Source organism: Calonectris borealis, chromosome Z (assembly GCF_964195595.1).
Source record: "Calonectris borealis chromosome Z, bCalBor7.hap1.2, whole genome shotgun sequence".
Classification (NCBI taxonomy): Eukaryota; Metazoa; Chordata; class Aves; order Procellariiformes; family Procellariidae; genus Calonectris; species Calonectris borealis.
The window spans coordinates 76,126,208-76,148,837 of NC_134352.1; the positions used below are offsets into that span (position 1 = coordinate 76,126,208).

A 22,630-nucleotide genomic window follows, 5' to 3' on the forward strand; every position below is an offset into this window, starting at 1 on the left:
CATTTATCACTAGTAGCATTAGAACAGGGAGGGTATTCCAAGATCACATCACAAAAACCACACACTTAATTTTGAAATAATAGGACTGTCTTATGTTAGCACTCAGATGGAAAATGAACATTGTAAATAGCAACATGGTTCAAGGGCTTACATTGCTTTCTCGTTTAAAGCTGATTAACCAAATGCATACTGCACAAAGGTAGGAAAGAGTAAGACAGGCTGGTTCAGATTTAATTCAGGTATTAGTTTTATGAAGAGCCATTTTAATTTCACTCACTATATGCTTGTTACACATAGCAAGATCAAGAGCCTCTTCTAGAGGCTTTTATAACCTCAAGAGAACAAGGGCTCCTCTTGAATAGCACATCTTACTTATGCACCTGGTGTAACACAAATTCAATACCAAAAAAATAGTCTCATTTTCCTTTGCAGGCAATAAGCCAAATCTTTTGAGGTAATAAACAGTATTATAGCCAGTCATATCCACATGAAAGCACACTCCTATTTTTACACCACGCTGCAACTTCATTGTGAAATGAATCACAACAACCCTTTTACCTTCTAGAAGATTTACCAAGTTGATGACTAACAGCAAGTAGCAAGCATTATCACCTTATTTTGGTAACTATTTTCTATTTCACACTTTGAAGTAATATAGTGTCCTAATGGTTTGAAGGGAACATAGACTTCTGCCACTCAAAATTTCATCTCTCAAAGTGCACCTTTGGAAGTGCGGATGAACTGCTGTGGAAAGCTTAACACAAGGCAAGTTAGATAGAAACTGTGCTTAAGGAATAGAGCAAGAGGTACACAGCACCAAGGGAAATAATCCACTGAAAGAATAAGCATTAGTCAAGCTCTCAATCCATGAGAATTAGGTGAATTATTTAGGGATAGGGGGTGTAAAATCCTTGGAAAGAGGGGAAAAAAGTTTGGTTTTTTTTTTTTTTTAGCCCTGGCTATAGAGTGGTTGGTTGGTCTTGCGTCCAAGAAGGGGCAATGACTTGCAATTTGGCTGTTCATGGCCTGAAACTGCACCAACGCAGAAACTTCAGAGCTCACACAGGAAGGGACTGGCAGAGGCAGGGACTGCTCCAGCTAGACACCACCAACCCTGCAAGCCTCACCATCCCGAACGCTGACAAATGAGGATGAGTATAATACCAGTTCAGCTAGTTTTCCCATCTCTTGTGACTCTTTACACTCTCAGGTGCCTCATTAGGAGCCAAGAAGTTTACATCTAAGAAGTTTGTTTTCCTGCAATGAACTGTACCCCATGAACACAGCCACAATGATATGCTAAGCTATGCGTTGGCAAGAATGGGAGAAGTAGGCTGGGATGGTCTCGTGATGAAAAGGTGGTTCTAAAAGTTACACCCACTCTCGCTCCTGAGAGAAACAAGAACAAGAACAAGATTTATTGGCAGGTTAGCATTCCATTGGGACCTATGATGCTTTCAGAAAGGACCAAGTATTGCTTTCTTCTTATACTTAAAGGGGATATCTGTCCTACGTGTGTCCTCTCTCAGCTACACAAACCATCATCTTATGAAGCCAGTGACCCCAAAACACCTGGAGATGATAGTGGCCAGTGTACTAGAACACTAACGGCTTTCAACAAGAACAAGGAACATGCCAGATTTAGTGGAATTTGAAGTTTCAGAAGTAGGTATTTCCTTGGATGACAAATGAATGTCTACACCTTTGTGACAGAAACACTACTGTATTTTTATGCAACTAGTCTCACCATACAAGGGGGATAAACCAGGTCCCACTTGAGAAAGTTTCAGGGAACTGGAAAATTAGTACCTGGCTCTAGAAAACCTGCATTAAGTAGAAAAAAGATAACCTATTTCTCCTTGCTAGGAGGGAGACCAGCAAAGTAATATATTTTAACTATAATACACAGAGACAGTGGCTCTTTCTGATGTACAGTACATTGCTTTGTTGTTATATGCTATTAGAAAAGAAGGTAAGAGAAACATGAGACTCTTACAGGAGTTGTAGAAAAACATACATGCTTTTGATCATCAAGGCTGGGGATCACAGTTGCACAGATTTACTAGGTGAGCTCCACAGAAATTAGGGATGGCATTCAAAGGAAACCTGGACAGAATTGATCTAGAAAGCAGACATCAATTAACTGAAAGGCTATCAGCACGCAAACCTGATGAGATTTAAGACGACAAACTTCAACAAAGACCTGAAGCAATCCAAACATTAAAGCAAAGCCTATGGAATTTTGTCTTTGAAAGCCATCACTTCCTTAAAAGATGAAGAAATACTCATGAACTGAGGACTAAAGGTCAGAGTCAAAACAACAAAGGTCTGGAGCCTGAAATCAAGACCAAAGAGATCTAGGAGGGATGAAGCAATGGATTACCATCAACACTGTGGGAACAGCAGTTGTCTCAGGGTAGGCTTCAATGCTTTCCCATAGACCACGGTTTAGCGGCATGCCGAGGCATCAAGGAGCACCATGGGTCTCTTGGATTTGTTGTTCCTATCTTATATCCAAGATGCCTGTTTCATAAACAGAGCTATCAGGTTTTTAGTGCAAGATTGCTGCTATTCTATTGAAACAGCTTCTTATGCAAATCAGAGATTAAAATCTGCTACTGTCTAGATACTGGCTGCTTGAAGGACATCTTCTTGATCTTAGAGAAACTCTTGTCATCAATACTAATGGCAGTACAGCTACTGCACAGCAAACCTTAAACATGAAGCAATTGGCCTATGACCTTGAGTCAATTTACCTGCTCAGAAGAATAAATGCCCAATGAGACAGAATTCTCGATTTTTTGAGGAAGCAGTTTATAACTAATCTTTCAGTTTCACCATCTGTTCGTGTCTCACCTCAGTCAGCTGTTTTGTGGAAGCTGCTTCTTTGGAACACAGAGAATGGAAATCCCTAGTGCAGAGATCACAGACTGACTGCTTGCAAGGCCACGTCCACTGGCCAGCTCCTACATCACTGCTCAGCTTTGATTACAAGTCCAGGTTACTCCACTACATTAACTTTTGCTTACAAGATAAGAAGCTGAAGTAGTCCAAACAGAGGACATCTGATGCCAGCTCAGGACTCCACTGACATCAAGCTTGATAAACAAGAGAAGGCAGGCCATATGTCAGTGAAACAGAACTGCTGAACAAGAACAGAGAGGAGATGGGCAGACCTGTTCACTAGCTTTTGGGGTTTCTTAATTTGATACCAACATGGAAAGGTTGCAAGCTTTACTGTCCTTGCTCCTACTGTTGTCTTCAGCTGGAAGTTGAACCCCTTGTCTTCTCTGGGCTCCTGGTGTCAGGGAGCAGTGAGGTCTGGTTGCTCCCTGTGGGAGGGGAGGCAAGGGAGATCCTATGGCTGGCAGGGCAGGGGACTTGCTAGCCAGGGCAAGTCCTACAGCACATGAGCAAGTTGAGCAGGCCAGGCCCAGAGATCATGGCCAGGTTCAACCAGGAGCCCAGATCGGCAGGCAGGTCCATGGTGACAAGGCAGGTCTGAGGTCAAGCCAGGAAATCAGTCCACTTCTGGGCCTGGATCTATGGGGTCCATAAGCAGGCACGGGCATGGCTATGGATGAGGTGGGGGATCAGTAACTCCCACAGCATGACTCAGGAGTGAAGGCTCAGAGCTGAGCTGAGGTGGGACTCCTGGGCCCATGAGCAGGGACTCTGGGTGGAGGTTCCAGGTGAGGCTGCTCAGAGCAATTAAGACTTATCAGTGCACCCAGGGCCCTGACACCTGGATACACTGCACCACCACAGAAATGGGAACACAGCAGTACAGAGACTTACCAGACTGAGGAATCAATTAGAGAATTTCCTGCATCTATACAGACCACTTCACTCACCGTTAGACCCCCTCAAGTACATAAACATGAGAGTATTCCCCCTTAGAGACCTCTTGGTGGGCTAGGAGTTTCCGCCCTAAAGCTTTTCCTCACCTCAGTCTTGATGGTCCTTGCTCTGCTCCTTGCACATCACCTTGTGCCACCTGAGTTTTTCGCGGGTAGCAACTCCTTGGTAAACAGGCATGAGTCGAACAAGTGCTGGAAGTAAAAGTGATACCCTCTCTCTCCCCACTTTCCTACAAGCCTTCACTTGGCTTCCTCTCTTCCCAGCCCCAATTTCTTCCCTTTCCAGAGTTACAGGAACCTTCACAAGTTCTCACTGAAATAACTTTGCAAAGCTGAGCATTTCTCTTTCTGTACAGTCCCCAAGACAATAAAACAACAAAGCACATTTACTCCACCTGATGGCTGGACTCAGATCAGCATGCTCCCAGCCTGGGACTGGTGAGAACACTGAAAGCATTTTCACTCCAATTATCTACTAGAAACATCCTGGCACAGACCCAAACTGCTATAGTTTGGAAGCCAAAAGCATTTTTGAGTACTCCATCCTGTGAGGGACTTGCACATAGCCACTGCACTTCTCAAAAAAGGGGGACAGAGTAAAATTGCTTTTAAACAGCACAATTTTACACTTGAAAAGGAGCATCTTGGAACGTCTGTGCCAGCACATATTCACTACATCAAGACAATAATAGCAAGACTGTCTTTTCCCTACCAGCAAATTTTCTAAACCAACCAAGAAGAAAAGCTGTCTCCTTTCCTTGATTTGTCTGTCTTGTTCCTGAGAAGAAACAGATATGATCAGCAGAGAAAGCTGCTCCAGCGTGTCTTCACTAACAACCACTTCCTCCCATCAAGAAGACAGTTTATTGCCATTTTTAAAAGACTACCAAGCATAGAAATGCTTTGCACCCTAGGGGTTAATATCAACTCTCACTAACACTTCACATTTCAAATGCTTTGCTGCACTTTTATAGAAAAGGTTTTTCAGTCATTCTGTTTCTGTGAGATTGAACATTTAAGAACATAGGGCTAGCAAAGAGTGTTAGATGACAGAGCACAGATGCTCACTGCAGAAGAGCCCAGAGACCTGCTCTCACCCCTGTACACCTCAAGCCAATGTCACACTGACAACACTACTGAACACAAAGCAAGAGCTGTATCTGGAACATGCAATGGGACACATGGAGGATTTATCAAAGCCACCATAGATGTTCTTTGTCCCATTAGAAATCTGCGCGTTAACAAGGTCTAACTCCTGGATGATCTCAGGAAAGGTTATTTTTTATCACCAGGAGCAGAGACTACAACTCTCACCAGCCTCTGTTAGGATATTGCTTCCCAACTCCAAGCCTGGTAAACACTTAAAAACAACTTCATATGAAAAAAAAAAAATCTCTAAGTTGCCTTCATCAGCTATTACCACTAGCAGCATCAGCACATTCTGCATTTATTTGAGCTTTAGCTGTTGCCAGTCTCCAGAGTACCAGGAGAAGACATACCAGTGAGGAAGAATCCTGAACATATCAGGTGGAAGCAGAAGCAGCAAACTAATCCGGGATAAATATAGTGCAAGCAACAAACCAGTTTCTAAACCTCTTTGCATATGCAATCAAGTTTATACCAAGGACTTCAGCTTTTCTGGTTTTCAAATTTGTTTATTCTCTCTTAAAATCCCTTAAAAAGTTCAAGCTCCACCTAAATACAATGAAACATCTTAAATACACAGACTGAGTAACCTGGGGTGCTGCATCCATGTGCACCATCTAACCTAAATGAAACAGAGCAGCCAGAAATAATAGAAAAAGCACAGAAGCACAGCTAAACAGAAGAACACACTACTTTGTTAAAGCTGCTATCCCAGACAGCTGTATTATACCAGACTTGGAAAGCGGCACAAGCTGTACATGTGCACACATATCGCTCCGGTTCTCATGTATCTACAATTGCCAGGAGATCTTCACCTGGGAAACAAAACACGATACACAATGTTCCTAAGTGTCACTGCAAACATGCTGTTATTAAAACGTTACCTCTACAGCAACAGAGCTGCTGACTTAAGAACTTCCACAGCAGATCAATGATCCATTTAGTTCTCTGTGTAGGTTTAAAGCAGCAGTTCCCAGCTCATATGACAACAATCTTAACATGTGGGGCACTACGAGTCCATACTGCTACCCTCCACTTAGAGGGAAACTGACCTGCAAATCCATTGGGAGAGACGCAGAGGCAGTGCTGTGAGCTGAGCTACCTCCATGCATCCCTCCAAGTCTCACAGTACTGCAAGGGCAGCGAGACGGAGCCTAATCCATCTTGCAGGGTCCTCCTCTATCCTAGAGGTGATGGCAGGAGACTTTCAGTCATGGTGTGAAGGGAAGCACCGCTGGAGAAGGTGATATGGGTAGATGCTATCTTCCAGCGGAATATCCCACACTCTTAGTGCCTACCTGCTTCTGATCTTGCCGTGGCAGCACAGACTGAAAATGGAGAAGATCCAAGAAAAACTGCAGCACTCTTCAAGTAAAGAGCAGCAGAATCCTTGAAACACCTAACTGATGCACCCATTTTTCCTGGACAATATGAAACACTGGACAGGCAGACAACTTTTCACACTCTAAAATAAAAACCCTTCAATACAGCAGTGTGGAGTTCCTGTTATTTCAGTATTTGGCGTTGTAAGCAAAGGAATAAGTAAAAGATGTGCTTTAAATGATCAATTGTGTTAAAAACAGAGAAGGCACAAAAAGCTTGTTATTTACTTAATGTTTTCAGTTTTCTGCATGAAATCCTACTTCTCAGAATTCTATGTTCTATAGAACATCATATGTTTTAAAATAGTAGTAAAAAAACCCAAACAAACAAAGAAAAAAAGGAGTCCTTTCTTTTGAGTATACCAGTAGGGAGAAAGCACACTATTACCTGAATTTTTTTTTTTTTTTTAAATCCAGACGTTCTAACACATAATGGTTTACAGGGAGTCTGTTTTCCTATACTTGAAAAAAGGGGAAAAAAAAAAAAAAAAAAGAAATCACAAAATGTAATGCAGTCCAAAACATGAATTGCAGAAGAAGGCAAGTTCTCTTTTGGATACTCTATGAACACATAGGGAGAGATCAGAACTTCATTTTCTTTTAAAGCAGAGACGCTTTACAAGCAACTATGTCAGCCTGAACTTAGATGAGAAGGTACTGGCTACAAGCCTTGCCTTCAGATATGTGTGCTGTGTTCTCTCCCTCCCAGAAGCCTAAAGTCTTGCCCCAAAGAACCAATGTTTCACCTCACAAGGAAATCAAGTGAATTGTTCCTCTTCTTACATAACAAACAATTTCAGTAATAAACTTCCCACTGACTGGATGACAGCAGTGAATCACCAGGACATTTTCATGAGGACGAGGGATGGCTCCAGACCAACGTTAGACAGCTTAGTTGTCAAGTCAGTTGAGATGTCAAGATACCTTTTCCCCTTTACACCCTGGACTGTAGTTAAAGAGCCGTGCCTATTACATCTATAAAACACTACGCTCACCCTGAATTGCACCATCCAGCCGACTGTGCACACAAAACAGCACACGCAGCTTAGCTCCTAGAGCACAAGATACAATTTATATTGATTTTAGTGCTGCAGGGCCAAAGCCTGCATCCTCCCTTGCACGAGGAAGGGGGGTATGAGACTAATAGAAGACCTAACTTTTTTCCACAACAGATGGCCAATCCTGACAGTTGCTGGCCAAATGCCAGCGGGTGCACAAATGCTCCACTAGTGCTTAGAGCATGATGCAAATTGCTCACACTGTCAGGGTCTCGGCTGCAAAAAAGAAAAAGCAACAGGCAGAGGAGGAGAGATGAGCCTTGCAATGACAGACAACTTTGAAGCACTTAAATGCCCACTGCAGAACAAAAAATACCACGAGCCCCAAAAGCATCATCTTTGTTCTTGGTCCCAAGAGTCAGCTAAGAGCTGGAAAGAGAAGCTATGTAAGCCTTGGATGCATTCTGGTTAAGTCCTTCCTTTGGGGATTTGTTTGTTTGTTTGGGGTTTTTTTTTGTTTGAATTCAAGTAAAATAAAATTTAAAAAAAAAAAAAATCACACACAATTTTATTTGAGATGGGTTTGCTCCAATTAACTGCTTTTCCACATTCTGTACTTTTCAACCACAAATAATTGCCAGAAAGGCAGTAGTTCTTATAACACCAAGTTATTTATATACTCTGCTAATGATAATGCTCAGGAGAACTAAGCATTAATGTTTCACTAACTGAACTGCATGCTTCTAACAAGGTTTAAGTGCACCTACCACAAAACAGCTCTAACAGCGCACTTGACCTCTTCTAGAGCCAAATTTGTCTAGATACAAAGAAGTGAATGTTCCCTACTCAGGAACAAAATGTCTGACTGCACAATCCTGAAATAGTATTAATAGTTTCTTAAACTGCTGCTAGTCTAAACTTTCCAGCACTCTGAGACCATCAAATCTTCCTTACTTATTCTGATCTTGTTAGAAAGAAGCCAAACAAGAAATGTACACCAGTGATTTAATTTGCACTGAACTATTTGGGCTGAATGGTGAACGAGCACAACTTGATTACAAAACTCAAGCTGCTCCCAGACACTTTCTGTCCACTGTCAGCACTCTGAGTAAGTTATTGAAATGCACTCACCAAAAGGTAATTCGAATCTTGTGTCCAGCAAAATTTTATGAGGAGTCGGGTTTTTGGTCCCACAGATTTCATCATGTTTCATTACAACTTCTGCCTCCAGCGTAGACCACTCCCCAGGACCTTCCTGTGAATCACAAGCCACGGGTGAAGCTTCGAGTGTGGCAGGTCCTTATGCAGCGACTCGCACACATCTGCTAGGATAAAAGACTCCAAGAAGAGCCTTACAGTCTTATCAAGACCTGGTACCTGATTTTAACATCAAATGACATTCATTCAGCACATGCTGGCAGCTTTTCTTCCAAATCTCAAAGGCTTTTACCAAGACAAGCAGCAAACACCTCCTAGCAGAACTATTGCCTTCTCAGTGGAACTGCAAAGGTAAGTCCTCAAAGGCAAACACCGAGGAGTGTCTGGACAGCCAGAAGAACTGAGCACCAGCTAGACCTTACAGCCACACTGCTGGGCATACCCACCATTTTCCTTTTACGGAAAATATAAGCTCTCTCTCCCTGCTCAAATTCAATGATCTTTTAAATAATTGCCCTGCAACTGGAGGTAAAGAAACAAACACGTCCTGCTTACCTGCAAGAACCACCAAATTCAGTAGTTAGGGCAATTACAGACGTTGGCACATCCCATCTCCTACTTTTTTCAAATCATATTAGCACCACTAGACACCCTCTAACACTGCAACCAGAAACTTTAACAAGATGATGTAGACATGCTCTGGGCCTACCTTAAAGGTCAGGTTGTCTGTTATCAGGGTACCCTCTGTCTTTAGCAGGACCTCACAGAAATTTGAGCATCAGACTAAGGAGTCAGTCCTTAAGACTTCAGACACATGTCAACTATATGCCTTCCCTAACAGATTAAGCCCTGTTTTCTGAGTCTATGTGAGTGAAATGAGACCAGAGATACTTACTCAAGTTCAGTTTTGGTCTCACTGTTGGCAGCATCCTTAAAAAAAACCAAAACAAAAAACCCCAACCAAACAAAAAAAAACCACCACAAACAAAAAAACGAACCAAAAACACCATGTGATGCTGACAGCCCTCTTCCCCCACCCAACCTTCTTGGCTTTGCAAGTGGAAGTTTTGCTGAGGAGCACAGCCCCGGCCTGCACCAGGCTAGATTTGTGACACATTAACTATCAACTCTGGAGCTGTCAAAATAAAGCTTTTGTGTCAGCTTAACCTCATCAGATTGGTGAATGGCCTTCAGAGCAATCCACACGGTCCCAACCAGGGTGTCCCAGATCAGTCCTTTGTTCCATACTTCAACAATTAGGCCCAGGTCCAGCCGACTGATCTCACTGCAAGAAAAGAAAAGACAGCACAGGTGAGGAAAAAGCAGAATAGAATCTAATTCTGCTCTAGGTTCTGCATTATTACCACGACTGTACCAGTGAACTCTTTCCACACAGCTGTGTCAAGCTACAGAGAACTTCTGGAAGCGTGTGGTTGAGGTGGCTCACACTCACAGGGAACACTGGGTTATAATGACTGATTTCTCACAGTTTAACGCTAACTACACAAAGATTGCAAACTAAAACCCTGAACTATCTCATGCATGGACTGACAATTGGGAACTCATCTCAGCAGCTATATACACAGGAGGAGGAAGCATATCTTGGGCCAAAACCTAGAGGTGAGCTGTTCTTTGTCATCAGGCACCCCATTTCTAACGAAGTGGGTGTCTCCTTTCCCTTGGCAGCACGCAACACAAGCGTACCCTGGCAGGTCCAAACATGCCCGTACTTATCTGCGAGTGGAGCTGCTGCATGCCAAAAGTAACAGTCCCAAACCCAGCATAGCTGCATCAGCAGCACTACCTATTGCTCGGGGCTGCGTTGCACCACTTCTGCTCCAGCACTAGCTTCTTCCTCTGCGTGACACTGCAACGCTTTGAGATCCATGCGAATCTCTGGCAGCAAGCAGCAATACAGCCACACGACCACCAAGTGCCAAGTTCTTGGAAATACTTATCTGAAGGTTTTCATTAACATCTTCACTCTCAGTAAGGAAAGCATGCATCCCAAATTCACTTCTTCCCAATGCTTCATAGCATTTATGCCTCCCTATTCCATGCTGGTTTATAACATGCCTACTTAAGAACAGCGTAACACATGCACAGCCTGAATGCTGGTAACAACAACAAGATAGAGAAGAATCCTGAGCTGTCTGTTGATACACAACTGTCTCACACTTATCATGAAGAAAGGCTATTGTTTCTACTTCTTTGAGCTCCAGACTTCCCCCTAGTGCAATTGCTAATCCTCAGAAATAGGCATCTTGGACACACAGTGCTGCTGCCCGCTGTCTTTTTGTCCGAATGTATCCACATTAAGTTTATCAAGGGAATTTAAAAGCACGTTAGTCACTAATTTCTATAGACTGCCATCATGGCCAAAAAAAAGAACTGCTGCAAATCCCAGCGTCTATTTGAGCTTTGCCCCAGAGACTTCTTACAGCTTTAAAAGAGAATATTGTATCTACAATAGTTCAAGACAAACCCTACAGCTACAGCAAAGCACATTAATATCTATTTTAAACCCAAGTGCTTCTGTTCTTGTTTAAGGACACAGGAATTGAGGTCAGGAGCATCCAGTACTTGCGTGACTCAGTCTACATAGTTCAAAATCAAGCTATTGCACAGGTTTATTATGAGTTTACTGCTAGCATCCTGAACCTGAGTCTTCAGCTCCCTCTATTTGGATATAGCTACTCAATATGGCCAAGCTAACAACTAGCCACCTGCACCATCACTGCTCTGCCCCCCCACTGCTTGCCTCTTGGAAGATGATACTTATCTGATTGCACAAACTTGCAATAACAACAAACAGAGGAAGGGAAGGGAAGGAAGAAATACTATATTTTCAGGCATACTGTAAAACCACGTTCTTTGCTTCAACAGACATTGACAGAGCAAGACATTGATCATAAGACACTCAACAGGCTTCTGTACTGAACTCCACAGCACAAGTCACCAGATAAGAACAAAAAATAAAAAGATTTTAAGTACAGTGGCTTTGATTGCCTTTGTGTCTCCCTTTCTCCACCTTCTGGTTAGATGCAGAATAGCTTCAAAGAACAAAAGAGCTGAGACTGGAATTTAGTGTCCCTCCCTTTCCACACACACACAGAATTTAAATGAAAGATATTTCTAACAACTTCAACACCGATTTAATCATCATGTTCTAAACATCAGTTTGCACTTTCACTCAAGAGGTGCTTGCTGCAAATATGCAGTCCTTCTAAAGCTGCTTCAAAATTAGAAGATGTCCCCAAAGAAGACATTAAAGTGCTTTACTGGTCTGGTAAATAAGCAAATCTCAAACATCCCCAGAGCCCCAAATTCTGAAGTGTTATGTCTCCCAAGGAGTTTGGAAGCAAAAACAACAAACACAGCTAGAAAGTGTTTTCTTGGTTGCAGTCTATTCTTCTGCTATGCCTCATAAAAAAGGTAAACACAACACAGACAGTAAAAGCATCCTTCCCTCAGGGAAAAACTACTGTCTTCAAAAGCCTTTTCCAACTTCAGAAAGAAAAAGAGCAAACCAGTGAATGACAGATCAGTGTTATTTCTCCTGGGACAACTTAATGTACACAGGATCATGCAAAACACATTCCCTGCCACATGTAATATTTTTTGTCATAAAGAAACATGATAACAACTGTGCTGTTGCTTGGCTAACGCAGGGACAATAATGGTGAGGTAGTTCAGCTAATATTCTGCTTTCATATCCCCTAGCAACTAATTACGGAGCAGCACACTGACCTTACAGCATGCTAGCTAAGCTCCCAGCTGATATCGGAGAGCAGTTCCAGGAGCTGTTTGAGGGCAAGGAGGAGGAGCAACTGTGAGGGCAGTCATCCAACACAAAGAAGTGCCATTCTTAAATCACTGGTGAGCAGCCTCCTCTGTAGCTGGCCATGTTTAAAGCTAGTTCCTGCCCACAGGTTGAACACAAATCACAGGAAGAATGAATTAGTAGTTTAGGTATGGGCATGTGATTTAGCAGGCAGGTACAATTCCCTGCCCCAACCTTACCCCAGTTCTGCCTGGTTTGTGTCAGTGACAGCCGCGGCCTCTGTCTGACCAGGAACCACAGAGCTGTGAAGATGGTGGTTCAGGAGCACACGTGTTTCACCAGATGTGAAAGGATAGGCTCCAGACTCCGCGCAGAAGCACACACCTCATGTGCTGCTCCAAAAACAGAGTGTCACAAAACAAGGGAGATGGGAGCACAGCTATGATGGCAACACCGTACTGATCCAGGTGAACTCCTCAACCAGAAGTAAAAGCTTCCCACTTTTGGCAGAGGAGAACCAACTGCTGCTGGATTGGGAAACATACTCACAAAATCCCATGTGGGTCTCTTGCTACAGATGCTATGCAAACACCTCAGACTCAGGCAAAACCAGCAGCACTAGCTTTGACTCCACAAGATGAGCACCACATCATTCTCCCTGCAACAGCAGTGTCCAAGCCAAGTTCAGAGCCAAGCACTTGGAGTCAGGATTTAGTAAATTTAGTTCACCTTGTCTTACAAAGCTATAGAAACAGAAGCAGATACAATATATCAATGAGTCATTCATCCACCAGTAAGAAAACCACCATTCTAAAAGATACTGCGAAATCCCTGGCTACATGAGGACCAGAGCAAACCAGAGGTGCCAACTGCACCAGAAACCCTGGGAGAGCTGGAACTGGTTCTGTTGCTCATGGCAGGGACTGGCAGCCCCTCAAGCTGCAGCAGGGGAGCTGGAAAACACATTCATTGGCACCAGGCCAATGGCAGAGAACATCAACACACAAGAGCAGCTCCCACACTGAGCTAACCAGGATCACCGTGTCAAGGCCCTGAGTGCACTAACAACAGCCCTTAATTGCTCTGATCAGCCTCACCAGCGGCCTCCACCCACACCCTCTTCCTATGGCCCAGGAGCTCCATTTAAGCTCAGTTACCGGCCTTCAGTCCTTGCCTAAGCTATGTTGTAGGTGTGTGTGGTGGGTCGACCCTGGCTGGACAGGTGCCCACCCTGGATGCCAGGTGCCCACCAAGCCACTCTATCACTCCCCCTCCTCGGCTGGACAGGGGAGAGTAAATATAACGAAAGGCTCGTCGGTCGAGATAAGGACAGGGAGATCATTCAGCGATTACCATGACAGGCAAAACATTCTCAACTTGGGGGAAAAAAATTAAATTAATTTATTACCAATCAAATCAGAGCAGGATAATGAGAAATAAAACTTAAATCTTAAAATACCTTCCCCTCACCCCTCCCTTCTTCCCAGGCTTAACTTCACTTCCGATTTTCTCTACCGGCTGCAGTAGCGCAGTAATTTTTTTTCCCCTTCTTAAATATGTTATCCCAGAGGCGCTACCACCATTGCTGACAGGCTTGGCCTTGACCAGCGGTGGGTCTGTCCTGGAGCCAGCTGAAACTGGCTCTATCAGACACAGGGGAAGATTCTAGCAGCTTCTCACTGAAGCCACCGCTGTAGCTCCCCTGCTACCAAAACCCTGCCAGGCAAACCCAATACAGTGTGCTTGTCTCCAGCTTAGCCGCAGCTGTGCCATGCCTGGCCATGGACCACATCAATCCAGACCCAACCCACAGACTGACTTCCCAGCTCAACCTCGGACTTGCCTCGTCACTACAGACTTGACGGGCAATTGCTGGACTATGTCTGACCCTGATTATCGTTACCCTGAGTCTGACTTGCTAACTTGCACTCCCACCTTGACTTTGGACCTGCCTCATTACTACGACCTTGTCTGATGACATGGCCTGACCCTTAGGCCTGCCGCGCTTGCACTGCTCAGGTACTGTGGGACCGGCTCCTGGCTGGAGCGGACCCTGCCCTACCAGCCATCCTACCACACTCTGCTTCTGGCTCCCTGTCCCTGCAGGAGCAGCTGGCCCTCGCTGCACCCTGACACACAGGTCTAAGAACAGAAATCCAGGCAACCTGGTACTATTAAAGGACTCGGGGTACTCCAGCCAGTCCGTGGCACTAGCAGAGACACCCTTCCAACACACATCTCCTTCAGCACAGGCCAGTGTGTACAACAGAAATGCAAATGATTTAGGTTGCATTTTACCTACCTAAGTACTCCAGCTTATACAACACAATAGCAGCTCCATACAAACGTCAGCGCTGTGGAAGGACTCAACCACAAGCACCTCATCGCTGTGCAACACTGTACTTACAACATAAAGTCCTGTTCCCAGCAGGGTTGGTCACCTCGCACGGCTACTGTCGTGCTCTTCACATTTTGCACTTTCAGGGTCACATACGTATTGAATTTATCTGGGGAACAGGAGGCAAAAAGTCATCTCCTTCAGTATACTCTTTCATCACATAAGCACAACATTTCAAGGTTTTCAGTCCATACATTGCATCCCAGGGGGACCCAAAATGAAAAGCCTATATGGGAGGACATCACTGGGTTAAGCAGCCAAATGTTCAAGATGTTTTTCACCTGCCATCAAATTTTCAATCACAGTTTTTTAAAAATTCATGCACAAACAAACAAAACCAGGCAACTTGCAGAACATACAAGCAAGAAGCAGTTGGGCTGGTCATATCACCTCCTCCCTTCTGACCCAACTGCTCTCCTAGTTCTAATGTGGTTTTCCACCCATGAGTCCACAAAGAACTTTACAGACCAGTCACATCCTCAAGCTTTATACTAATTCAGGCTGCCTGGACTCTCAGAGTAGCTTTTGTCACTCCTAAGGAGAACATGGAGGAGCAGAGAGGAGGTAGATGAAAACTGGAGGGAGCAGCATGAGCAGGAGTGAGAAAGCAGGTGTCACCATTGCTGCAAGCAAGTAGGAGAGCATAGCTTACCTGGTGGTCCTTGGAGTTTAGCTTTTTTTACTGTAAAGAGAAAAAAGAAAAAAAAAAAAAGAGGCTGTTAGTGATTTTGTCCTGCTACAGTTTCATTTGAGTCAAAGTGTCACAGGGCATCACATTAATTGGACAACATCCCCCAGTAGAAGTCTGGTAGCTGGAAATCCTCACTCATTTAACAGTTCAACAGATCTGGAGGCAAAACCTCTCTGTACCCCATCTAAATCGATGCATTTAAAAAATAATCATAGGATTAATGTTTGGAAAGCAATGTGATATGGCTAATGCAAAGCAATTTCAAAACCAGTGCTTTGCAATGAGAAATTATTGCTGCTCAGCAAGATGTCATTTCATACCACCTCACTTACAAAGTTACAGACACTGTAGAAGAAATAAACATTTCTTTAAAAACAAAGAATCTTTCCTAAATAGTGCAAAGCAGACTTTCAACCACAACCTGAAAATAATCAAGCTGGAATAGTAGCTCTATAGTATGACATCTGCAAATCAAATTAACCTGCTATGCCAAACAAGCAGCAGTCTAAACTCAAATGTCACTTTTCCAAGCTCTCCTCCATTAATTTAATTCCAGAACAGTATTTATCAAAAACAGTGGTTAGAACATAAAACAGCACTGGCTCTTATCTCACTGGATGGAGAAGGTCCATGTCTACCTAGGGGAGATTTTGTTTACATTTCTCTTTTGCAAGCTCATATCCTCACTGGTATTCCTAAGTGTAAGCACTAAGAGAAGATCTCTAGGCTCCAGCTAGTTTTCCCAGTGGAAAACTAACACTAAGAAGAAAACATATTTAACAAGCTAGGAAGCAAGATACACCTGAGAGAAAAAAGATTTAAAAACTGGTGTAGTGAAGTCTCCTCCAGAAAACAGAACAGCCAACACTTACTAAAGGCTCACAGAATCTAACTTCCAAGATAAATGTTGTAGAAAGTAAATGTTCTAGACGGGAACATTAAAAATAAAATAAAATAATGGCCCTTACACAGTTACACGCACAGAGCTGCAATGGAGTGTGACGCTGGAGAACACCTTTGCTATTTGAGAAATTCTTCTTTGCAAGCATTTACAGTCCAGGTGGGTGTTTGCATGAAGGAAATGTTATACCAGGTACAGTATGAGCCAGAGGCGTCTCAAACAGAAGCTAGAAGAGCTGTAGCTTTTACCTAGACTGCCAAGGCCCAAGAGCCTTTAGGTCCAAAATAAACAGGTTCATTTTTTCCCAGGTTCAGGGCCTGAAGCATTCCTGATGCTAAACCTAATGGTGCAAGCAAAACATACAATGGTGCGGGCCAGTGTTCCTGCTGACTGAAGATGCAGGTTCCTTTTTTAATCTCCAAATCGGTCACTCTGTTTAACCACTGAGAAACAGGCAGGGCAATCTACTCACCTTCTGGGTGCCTTTGGATACCACACAAAAGCAGGCATTTCATGAAATACTGCCCTGCAGTGGGCAGACACCAGCTGTCTCTGATCCTCCCCTCTCCCCAGCCGGCTTTGCAAGAGGCAGGAGACAAAGAAACAAGTGTGTGTGCTTGAGGGAAGGAAAAAAGGAGGAAGAGGGCAGGGGACACACGGTAAGTTTCAGCTGGTCTCCCTCTCTGTTCGTAACAAGTTCCACTGCCGTTAGTAGGGAAGCAGAGACAACCCCAGTGTTGTCTTCATCATTTACCAGCAGTTCTGGTTAACAGGGGAGGTCCCGGACAACTGGAGGCTTGCCAATGTGACGCCCATCTACAAAAAGGGCCGGAAGGAGGATCCGGGGAACTACAGGCCGGTCAGCCTGACCTCGGTGCTGGGGAAGATCATGGAGCAGTTCATCTTGAGGGTGCTCACGAGCCATGTGCAGGACAACCAGGGGATCAGGCCCAGCCAGCACGGGTTCATGGAAGGCAGGTCCTGCTTGACCAACCTGATCTCCTTCTATGACCAGGTGACCCGCCTCGTGGATGAGGGACAGGCTGTGGATGTGGTCTGCCTGGACTTCAGTAAGGCCTTTGACACTGTCTCCCACAGCATTCTCCTAGAGAAGCTGGCGGCTCACGGCCTAGACAGGTGCACTCTTCGCTGGGTAAAAAACTGGCTGGACGGCCGAGCCCAGAGAGTTGTGGTGAACGGAGTTAAATCCAGTTGGCGGCCGGTCACGAGTGGTGTTCCCCAGGGCTCAGTTTTGGGGCCGGTCCTGTTCAATATCTTTATCAATGATCTGGACAAGGGGATCGAGTGCTCCCTCAGTCAGTTTGCAGATGACACCAAGCTGGGCGGGAGTGTTGATCTGCTCGAGGGTAGGAAGGCTCTGCAGAGGGACCTGGATCGATGGGCCGAGGCCAACTGTATGAGGTTCAACACGGCCAAGGGCCGGGTCCTGCACTTCGGCCACAACAACCCCAGGCAACGCTACAGGCTTGGGGAAGAGTGGCTGGAAAGCTGCCCGGAGGAAAAGGACCTGGGGGTGCTGGTTGACAGCCGGCTGAACATGAGCCGGCAGTGTGCCCAGGTGGCCAAGAAGGCCAACGGCATCCTGGCCTGTATCAGAAATAGCATGGCCAGCAGGAGCAAGGAGGTGATCATGCCCCTGTACTCGGCACTGGTGAGGCCGCACCTCGAATCCTGTGTTCAGTTTTGGGCCCCTCACTACAAGGAGGACATGGAGGTGCTGGAGCGTGTCCAGAGAAGGGCAATGAAGCTGGTGAAGGGCCTGGAGCACAAGTCTTATGAGGAGCGGCTGAGGGAACTGGGACTGTTTAGCCTGGAGAAGAGGAGGCTGAGGGGAGACCTCATCGCGCTCTACAACTACCTGACAGGAGGTTGTAGCGAGGTGGGTGTTGGTCTCTTCTGCCAAGTAATAAGCGATAGGACGAGAGGAAATGGCCTCAAGTTGCGCCAAGGGAGGTTTAGATTGGACATTAGGAGAAATTTCTTTACTGAAAGAGTGGTCAGGCCTTGGAACAGGCTGTCCAGGGAAGTGGTGGAGTCACCATCCCTGGAAGTATTTAAAAGACGTGTAGATGAGGCGCTTAGGGACATGGTTTAGTGGGCATGGTGGTGTTGGGTTGATGGTTGGGCTCGATGATCTTAGAGGTCTTTTCCAACCTTAATGATTCTATGATCCTATTATTTGTCAAAAACGCAGCCAGAGTGGGCCGATGGCTCCTAGACACAGAGGCGAGACACTGTCTCTGCAGCAAGCAATATGCAAACTATTGGCTTCAGCAAGAGCTGCCCCAGGGCTTGCAGCAACAGGGATATTCTGGGGTGGCAGCAAGGCTAAATGAAGATCACAAGCCTGCTACAGACCCACATAACAAAAATGGAGTCTTATATCTTTAGTACCTACCCCATACCCCATATGAATCCCATACCCCTAGACAATCCACATGTAACAAATTACATGTTTAGTTGCAGAAGCAGGGCTTATAAAGAAGAGCTGGATCACAAACCCGGGAGTCTCATCTCACCAGTAACTCTTTTGCTCTATCTGCAAGTTTACACAGCACGTCCAAAAAGTTCCCATGAAAAGTGACTTGGACATGTTTTTATTTTGTTAGTCCACTGGAAAGCACTTCCTAGGCTTGTGTAAAAATCATTGCAAAGGTGCACCTTCCACAACATCTCAGAATCAGGACTGGCGTGAGACTGCAGGGTTCCCCATACAACAGAGTGAGTGTCCAGGAGTTCAGAGCTGGAAAGAGCCATTAGACCCTGCCAAGACCCAGCCTGTTCATCAACCCAGGGAATTCACGGGTCGGGTGCAATGCGCAGAATGGCATGCACCATGCCACTGCCAAAGGACCACAGCTTTGGAAAGGCACAACTTCCCTGGGGAAACTTTTGTACCCACACCTGCTCATTCTGTCTCCTTAGAGCTACTCTATGCCAAGTGCTCAAGAAAGGACACAAAGGAGCAACGAAGTCCTGAAGAAGCCTGGTGCATTAACAGTTAATCACTCACAGTGTTGCAACAAAGGCTGTAAACTCATTGCTACGCCAGGGGCAGAAGGACGGCAGGCTGAAATCAACCCATGTGAAACAGTATATTTTAGAAAAGAAAATCTGTACCACAAAAGGAAACCATCCTCTAGGGCACTTAGCAACACCAAGTTTTACAGATACAGTTGCTTCTGCACTGCCACAAAGTAAAAACCTGAAGTCAAAGCAAGTCAAAGGTCTCAATCAGAGATTTCCTGACTCACTCCCATTTATCCCACAGGCACTTCTGTGCTCTGGGGAAGCTGCATTTTTAAACTATCTGGAAATGTTAAATCCCATTCAGTTTCAAATGGCTTCTCTCAGCAAACTGGGCAGCACAAAAAGTCCAGCCATTCAGAGGCAAACATTGAACTATGCTGAACCGTAATCCTCCTACACTACCGCAAAACTGTATGGGAAGGACACCAGGGAGGGAATGAAAACGATAGAAAATTAGAAAGGAAAGCAAGACCCAGGGCTTTGCACTGCCATGTGCATGATACAGACGCACAGAGACGCACCTGCTCTCACTGTGAAAGCGAATATTCATTTAATCCCTAAAAAAGACTTGGGCATATCAGAGACACAGCTATTGCACCTCAGTTCAAGGAGTCACTAGAAAGCAGACGGGTTGCACTGAAATAACTGGATGCAAATTAGACAGACAGATACAAAAGCAATGAAAATTGATGTAAACATTCAACTCATCCACAGATTTTTTTCTCTAGGAATCTCTCACCATTTTGGTGTTACTCGAAATAAAGAGACAAGAAAAAAATGAAGCTGAAGTCTTGCCTGCAACTTAGGGAAAAAAAGCTACAACAGGATTCCAGAGGCTCTACAGCTGTAACTTGCAAAAGTCTGGAGAGTCAGAGTCCTAAAGACTAGGAAAGGAAAACTCAAGCCAGAGATTGCAAAAATGTCCAGAATCATTGTAGGAGGGTAGAAAAACAACAGCAGAACATATATCAGAGTATTCTTAAACTCAGTTCTACAGAGAAATTCTTGCTTATTTTTCAATCAGTCTGACGGATAATTTTTTTCCTGACTAGGTGCCCCATACACCAGCCAGAGAATTAAATCCAGCATTCCAAAGTACTGCCAAGTTCAGACAACACATTGCTCAATCCTCCTAAGCGGGAACACGTTCCTATTTAGCTAAAGAGAACTTGGGTGTTCTGAACATCTGCAGATTTGAGAACACCTTTAACATTTGCTTGCAAATCGGAGGGATGCAGACACAGGGAGTGCCTGAGCAGATGGCCAAAAGATTACATCCTAACTAAATCCATCACGACTTACGAGCTAGTCACTCGCCACACTACAACAAAATCTACATCCTTACACAGAGGCCAATAAAGTGCCATGGAGGGGCTAGGGGAGAAATTAGAAGAATGAAAGGATGCGGTTTAACTAGTGCTCTTAAGAAGAAATGCAATGCTGAAAGCAGAACATTCAAAATGCATTTTCACAATTAGCAATTTGACAAATAGCTTCCTCTTCCCTATGAAACACAAATGCAATAACATGTTTTCGAGAGCGCTCTAACTTCCACAGTAACTGTCCCCAGCTGAACAGCAGAATCGATATATATTTCCATTTCACTCTGTGCTTTTCTCACCTCTTCCAGGTGCTCAGACTTCAGTGCATAATGATAACACAGCACTAGGTGCAAAGGTTGCTTAAGCAACAGAAATAAGATACCACAGCAAAACACTTGTACTACCCAGGACTAAGTCAACACACCAAATTCACAGCCTGTGCACCCTGCAGCACACATGCAGAAGGGAGTGAATCCCTTCTGGGAGGGAAGCACTGGCTAGGCAGTGCTCTAGCCCTTCAGGTCTGTTACATTTCCTATAACTGAGCCTTTAGTAATAATTTTGCTGTCTGAACCCTGCACCAACAGCTATAGCACACATACTCATTGCAGAGCCAGAAACTCAACACCTTTTACTCGCTTCTTGAAAGCTATTTATAAAATCCATGAGAGGTTGGCAAGTGGCGCGAGACTGGCACATCTAGCAAGAACTGTTCTGTCCCTGGGGATCCCACACTGACACACAGGTACCTTTCCCTCACCTGGAAATCAAAACATTTTACAGGCACAGTCCCTGCACACCCTCACCTCCCACCTGAGGGTGAGGAACCCTTGTCTTTCCCACTAGCTGAACCCAAAAGGTGCTCCAGGCTGGAGGAAGCAGAGGCCATGCAGTGAATTCACCCCTGATTTTAACTCAGTCACTGTTTTGTTTCACGTGATCCCTATAAAAGTCCAGCAGCATCAGAGGTACGCTATTAAAAGCAATTGCACGTGCCACAGCAGAACAGCAGTACTGACTGCACCGCGAAACTCTTCTCATCCCTTCATAACTCTAAGAAAGAAAGAGCTGGATAAAACAGCAGTTTAATGGTTTTCCAAGCCTGTTACAAGGATTTGACATGTCATGACAGGTTTAAAAACAAAGGCTCCACTGCATTCTCATACACTGAGAGCTAAATTATGTTCAGAAGGAAAAGATTTTCCTGAACTAGCTCAGAGGAAGAATAATTGCACAGGAGGCCCCAGGACCTGCCAGCACTCAGCAGCACCTCGACAGCCTCTGCTGTAACTGCAGAGCCCAGAGCAGGGTCCGCCTGGGCTCCGTCTCCTCGCAACAGAGCCCTGCTGAGTTGGGGTGGTTATCACAGCCAAGAGATTCTTTCAGCCTCAGGGGCCACTGAAAGACAAGAGACGTAAGTCACATTTATTACTTTATGCTTTGTTTTTCTGCCAGGGAAAAAAACCCACTGGTTTACATATAAACACTGTTCCACTTGAGTGGGGAAGAGAGCACTTTATGCACCAGCATATTCCCTTCAAGAATGACGTGACGGAAACACAGTGGGTACCTTCATGTACCAACAGACGTAAAAGCTGAGACTGCACTCACAGAAAATAGAGGATAACATTTTGTTATTGCTTGATGTGAATGGAGGGCTGGGCTGACCAGAGAACTGCTCTGCTGCCAGAAGGAAGAAGAGCCATTGCAACATGCCACTTTTTTTGGTAACTGGCAGAGCACGGGAACATAACACAGATTTCCATCAGTACCTGAAGAATTAAGCTTGCATCTAGGGGCTGAATTTTTCTGACTTAATACCTGAAATAGTCCTTCAAAAAATTCATCACTTGTTTGACCGAGACAACTGTAGAGGAATCCATTTAGCCTCAAAAGCAAGCCATCAGTACCACTAAATTTACCTTGACTGAACAGAGGG

At 44.7% G+C, this 22,630-nt stretch overlaps 1 protein-coding gene across 2 annotated transcripts in view; it reads right to left on the reverse strand.

The window, feature by feature from the left end:
- Positions 1–22,630, reverse strand: part of UNC13B (unc-13 homolog B) — a 217,829-nt gene that overhangs the window by 173,342 nt on the left and 21,857 nt on the right. For both annotated transcript variants that reach the window (XM_075138254.1, XM_075138255.1), the window contains exons 2-5: positions 15,379–15,408; positions 14,736–14,835; positions 9,712–9,829; positions 8,518–8,641 (exon numbers count right to left, since the gene is read on the reverse strand). In XM_075138254.1, coding sequence (XP_074994355.1) covers positions 8,518–8,641; positions 9,712–9,829; positions 14,736–14,835; positions 15,379–15,408 — 372 coding nt within the window. The remainder of the gene's footprint in view (positions 1–8,517; positions 8,642–9,711; positions 9,830–14,735; positions 14,836–15,378; positions 15,409–22,630) is intronic.